We start from the raw sequence: 5,956 nt of genomic DNA, 5'->3' as shown, positions 1-5,956 counted from the left end.
CAATGTGTCATGACTGTGTTCTGAGTTGGGCTATGGCTGTCCTCAGTCACGGTCCATCAAACGCCATATTCTAGAAATAAAGGGGGATTTTTGATAAAACAGCACAAGGGAAACTGTGGAGCCTGAGTGGGCACTGAGCAGACATGAGTTCCCCACATATGTTCTTTCAAAAAAGGTCTGACTTTTAAGTGGATCCTGCAACAATTACAGTTGCTTGATGCTCAAGAAAGCCTCTGAGGTCAAAGATACACTGTGTTAATCACTACGGCGACTCTGGTCAGGCCACAGGTACCAAAGTGGGGTTTTATCTGAGTTCTAGATCAAGTTTTACAGAGTAGTATTTCAAACAATTTCACACAAATGGAACCAGGCTTCTCCTTTAGGATCAATAGGGTCTGCTCAGTAAGATGAGATTACTGTTATTAATTTGCTTTAGTGACAGATGTACCTTGGCTGTGCCAAATGATCCCAAACATCAGACACTCAGGATATGCATTAAGTGCATATCTTAAATCCTGTTTTTTTCTGATATAATTTCAAGCATGCCGATATGATTTTATTTCCATTGTGAAACACACTGGTACAATCACAGTGGGAAAGAAACTGCTTGGCTAAAGATTTCACCCACAGGAAAGGAAAATGTGACCACAATGGATGGCTATTAATTATGTTGTGTTCAATTATCATCAGTTATTCAATGAAAAGGAAAAAAAAAGTATTTCTCAACATATTGAAGTTCAGCAGCATGTGGGAATAATGTAGATTGCTGCAACAGCAATGGGAAAATACAGAGAAATGTATCTAATCTGATGGGACAGACCTGTGTAGAAAAATCTAGTCATATCCCAGAGAGCTTAATTCTGGCTTTGTCATAGGTTCAGATCATCAACTGGGAAACTGGACTGTGACTAGAGTCCCTAATCTGCTCTCTGGCTTGTTCTTTGCTTGGGGAAGATGATTGTGTATCTGTTTCTGGTTCTTTTGACTTTGACCAGCCGGCTCAGTGCAGCTTTCTGGCAAAAGGCAGGCAGGGCCTCAGTTCTGCCGCTTTTCCTTTACCCCTCTGTGGAAGATGCCCCTTCCTCATTCTGAAAACCGCAATAAGGATAGTGAACTCAGAGGAGCACGGAGCATCTTTGGTGCCCCAGCTCCAAGCACAGGTGTTGTAACACCTGTTCTTGCCCCATGAGGGTATAACCTCCTGCTGGAAAAAGAACAGTTTCTATGGACAAAACTAATATTTCAAGAACTATTAACACTCTGCACTTACAAAGCTGGGGTTTTGGTGCTGAAATCTCTTTTGGCAAGTGCAAGTAACAATCTTTCAATACTTTTCTCACAGTCCTTTGGCACAACTATCAGCAATGTTGGATGCGATCCAGAGCACTTACCACACACCTGAATATTAGTGGTTTAGGGAATTAAGTGAGTGTCTAAATTCCTAACTCAAAGGTAAGAGCTAGGTATCATTGAGGCTCTTTCAGAGGGAGACCTTGCCTGACTAATTTAGATAAGAACCACTATATGTAATGATAACCATCTAAAAGCTATAGCTCAGGTTTAAGCAAGTCTTCCTGTACTGTCTGAAAACAGACAGGAACTTCTGCATAACTATTCATCTTACTCTAATAGATGTCTCGAAGAAAGTACGATGAATCTCTCTCTGGAAGTACTTATCTCTTTGCCTTGTAGAAGCCAATGCATCTTTCTTAGACTGAATGCCAAACTTTGGTGAGATAAATGCCACCTCTTGTGCTCAAGATGTAGACATAAATCAGCTCCTTATGTTTGTTCAGCATCATACTCTGCATGCTGAAGGGCTTGTTCCCTCACATCGCAGCCAAGGGGAGTATTGCTATTAATTTTTTTTCTGGGCTGAATCAGGTCATAGAAGACTTGCTGAACGGCACAAAACACTGCCAATTGTAGATGGCATTGAAGTCTCTAATGTGTGATGGAAAATATATGTGTTGTGTAAAATCATATGAAACTACTTTTCAATGTTTTATGCAAGAACATATTGTAGCACTGATATCTAATATCTCAGTTCACAGCTTTAAAGAGTTGGAACGCTTTCTGCAGATCTGCGTTTCCTGCAGTAAATGTTCTGAATTGCTACGCATGCACTGTGTTTGGTACACAAAGCTTCATCAGCTCTCAGTTTACTCATAATATATTTCAGGCATCAACGTGAAAGAGACCTTGAGATTTATTGCTTTGGAAATCTGACCCCAGGTCTAGAGTACCAGAACTGTACTTAAAGCAAGTAAAAAATGGGACTGTTATAAGACAGACAGCCAGACAGATATTTTTTGGTCCAAAGCTCACAAGAAACAGTGAGGTTTTGGGTTGATTTGTTTTGGCTTTATGATGTCAATGTCTAATTGCTAGCAATTATGTTCAATAAAAGTTTAAAAAACTTTTATTCAACATAACTGAAACACCAGCCAACTAATGGAAAATCTTCAAAGATGAAGAAGCAGATCCACCAACTGCTAATCAGCATAGTTCCGAAGCCCCTGAACTTAGGCAAATGCATATCAGCTAATTTCTGGCCACTGTTATTTCTCATTATTACCTTTCTGGATAAAAAAGCCTTTTCTGAGTGCATATTTTCACTTTTATAAAATGCCCAAGCTGTACAATTCTGCAAATGCTTGGGAAAGGATATCACGTTTCTATTTGAATACCAGCTCTTCTTAAAACACTTAGTATGTGCTAGATATCTTCACCTTAAATAAAATGATGCACTCTTCTGGCTAAAGAGCTGGGCAATCTTAAGGCAATACTTGAAATACTTGAAAGGCACACAAGACATTTCCCATACCTGGATACTTGCCTCATTCATGTTAATACTTCTTATGCTACACTTCAAAATGTGTACCTCAAAACCCTCATTTTAATACTAAATTATAATTAATAAGGCAAGATATTTCTAATAAAATTCCCTAATAACAATAGTTGAAAAGAGAGTGGTTTGATCTTAATCCAGTTGGCAAAGCTCCTAAAGAATTAAGCTATACAGGCCACGGCCTGAACCTGTAACAGTGAATGTATTTAACAAAGACCTCCCCACATGCACAGTTTTGAGTCTTGCCCTGAATTTTCACAGGTATACACTGTTCTGTCAGTGTTCTGTCTTTCAGAGCATGAAATTTTATCTGATCTATGTCTCCATAATGCCTGGAGGAGCATACGGTGTAGATTCAAGACTTCTCACCTGTGCCAATGAACATCACATCATATTGGCCATCTTCTGCGTCTACTCGATCTACTACTATCTGTGTGAACTGGTAATCCACATCCGTTTTGATCATGATTGGACGGTTGTTGATGGGGAATACCGGGTTGTACATGGCTGGATGACTTCTTGCAAATGTTATAACTTCATCAGGAAGGTCCTTCGTGGAATCAAAGCCTCCAAATGTTTTACTAGGACACTGGAAATAAAAAAGAACGTTTTACATTTTATTCTTGATCACTAGAAACATATTAGAAATCCATTTCATTACAATCATCCCAACTACTGCAGCCTATAATTAAATATTTTTTTTTTTCCATTTTGGATGTAAATCAATATAGTTAACAGAATGTAAATGTTCCTCATACATCATTTTTCTTACTACTATGCAGTGCAAAAGGATTTTCAGTCATTTGCTGATTAGTATTAGTCTTTAACTAGCAGAAGGAAGAAATCCTGAATTATCTAAAATCATTCAGTATGAGACAAGCATTTTCAGTATTTGGTTATGTATACAACAGAAAATTAATTAATTATGCCACCATCTTAATTTCAAAGTATTGTCTTCAGAAGTTGACTGGAAGTCAATTCCTCTCTGAGGAACCAAATCCTTAAATGCTGGAAAACAATTCCCTGTTCTACTGACTTTTCAAACTCCTGCTTGTCTCAACAAGCCTGTGTTATCCATGTAGTCCTGATAACATTGATCCTGTTACACTAAATCAAATCAAATGAATCCTGTCCGAAATGTATCTCTTTTCTCTCCATTGATTCTAGAGAAAGCTTCCTGCGAGTGCTGCTGGTGATGCTGTCCATGTGAACCGTTAGGTGAGATGAGTCTTGCTAAAGAACTGAAATAACTCCTCACTGTTGTGTACTGCGCAGTAATAGAAAAGTTGGTGTCCTCTTGGGATTAACCTGGTCCCCATGAAGTAACACAGTAAAGAGTCCCTTTGCCCCCTTATATAGCCATGGGTGGGCCAGACAGTTTTGCCTCTAATCTGTGAAAAGCAGAGGGCTCTGCTTTTCACATTTTGCTCACATTCTCCCAACATGAGCAAAAAATAGAGCCTGAAAAGGGAAGGAGAGGTAAGACCATGGCTTTGGTAGCCACAAAAGTATTTCTCCAATTTCACCTACCACATGTCCTCATGGGACTGTGGCTAATCACCACCATTTGCCCTCATCTCTTCTGTAGAATTGGTAAGTATTTTATGAACAATTAAGGGTTACTTTAACATAAGCATTAGTAGTGTGTTAGTAATGTTGAATGGATAAAAAAATGAGCCACAATGACATTAGATCACCAGTCCAAAGATACTCAGCAAAGAACCTGGTGTTCCCCACTCCTAATCTGTTCAGATACCTATTTAAGACATTTAAAACTCTGAAACCCAGTTGACAATAATTATGTTTGCGGCATGAACCTGAAATGATTTGAACCTGAAATATGAACAGCTGGTGTTAAAATGCCCTAGATAATTTGCCCTTTATATCCACATATAGAATATCTTCCAATTAAATTAAAAATCTAGAGGACAACATCTTATCAACCAAGAATCCAGACCTTGCAGGATGCTCAGCAGAAGAAATCAATTGTCTTTGCCATCACCTTGATCCAAATTATTAATAATTCATCAGAAATGAAATTAAAAAATCAATGTTGTCAAAAGGAGTAGTTGTTATACTCAGCAAAGGGATGCTTCCAGCATGGGCATATAAAGTGTAAATAGTCCCTTTTTGGCATATTTGTTAGTAAGCAAATTCCCACATTCTGTTCTATTATATGGTATGGAAGGGAGGAAGGGAGGGAGGGAGAATATTTGATTAATGCATGTGGAGCAGACTAAGCAGAAAGCAAGTTAGTTATCTACTTTATTGTGTCAACATTTTTCAGCCTTTTTATTATTATATGTTCTTGCTCTCTTGTACAGAAATATTACAAAGAGAAAATCAGATAGGCTTTTTATAATCATTGGCCAAATCATTGTCTGTCTCAAATTTATGTTTAAAATTCTACACTTCAATTTTAAGTTTGCTTTACATCTCGATTAATATTCTAACTACAGTTCAATACTAATTACTCAGATTAATTAGATAATGATTAAGTAGATATTATATGTGAAGTGCTTTAAGTATAGAAATCACTACACAAAAACTAAGTATTGTTAATTGCAGCTGGGCAAACACTGAAAAAACCAGTAAATGAATATTCATTTCCATTTCAAGTAAATGAAATTCAGCTGTGTTTCAATTGCTTGAATATTTACTTTCTGGCTCATTTTCTAACAAAGGATTTTACTTGCAGCAATGTTGACTATATATTTTATGCAGAAAAATCATAAAACTAGAATTAGTGTCATAATTCTGTGTGTTTAAATTAGACTCCCAATTCTGAGAGCCAGATTACTCCTTGGATCCCCTGCTTTTCTGAGAATAAAAAAATGACCGTAACTTCGTGTCTTTACATCTAAAGTTTAAAGTGCATACCTGGACTAGGCTATGGCTCACATTCATCCCACCCCACTTTAGGAAACTGACTGAAATGAAATCAAACTCTCATTGCTATAACTCCCTCCCTTTTCAATGGAGTGAAATGGGCACCATCAATAGGCAAGATTTAGCCCATCCATAGTCCAAATTACTTGCAGAGGAATCTCAACTCACATAAAGTCAGAGAAGCGAAGCGAAGCGAAGCGAAGCGAAGCGAAGCGA

General features: G+C 37.8%; 1 protein-coding gene across 1 annotated transcript in view; it reads right to left on the bottom strand.

Moving 5' to 3' along the window:
• The window catches only part of SEMA3A (semaphorin 3A), a 121,032-nt gene that overhangs the window by 23,774 nt on the left and 91,302 nt on the right, over nt 1–5,956 (bottom strand). The window contains exon 10 of the mRNA XM_019473707.1: nt 3,221–3,440. Coding sequence (XP_019329252.1) covers nt 3,221–3,440 — 220 coding nt within the window. The remainder of the gene's footprint in view (nt 1–3,220; nt 3,441–5,956) is intronic.

Source organism: Aptenodytes forsteri, unplaced genomic scaffold (assembly GCF_000699145.1).
Source record: "Aptenodytes forsteri isolate BGI_AS27 unplaced genomic scaffold, ASM69914v1 Scaffold87, whole genome shotgun sequence".
NCBI lineage: Eukaryota > Metazoa > Chordata > Aves > Sphenisciformes > Spheniscidae > Aptenodytes > Aptenodytes forsteri.
Note: the sequence above shows the minus strand (reverse complement) of the source record. Positions and strands in the feature narration are given on the sequence as shown.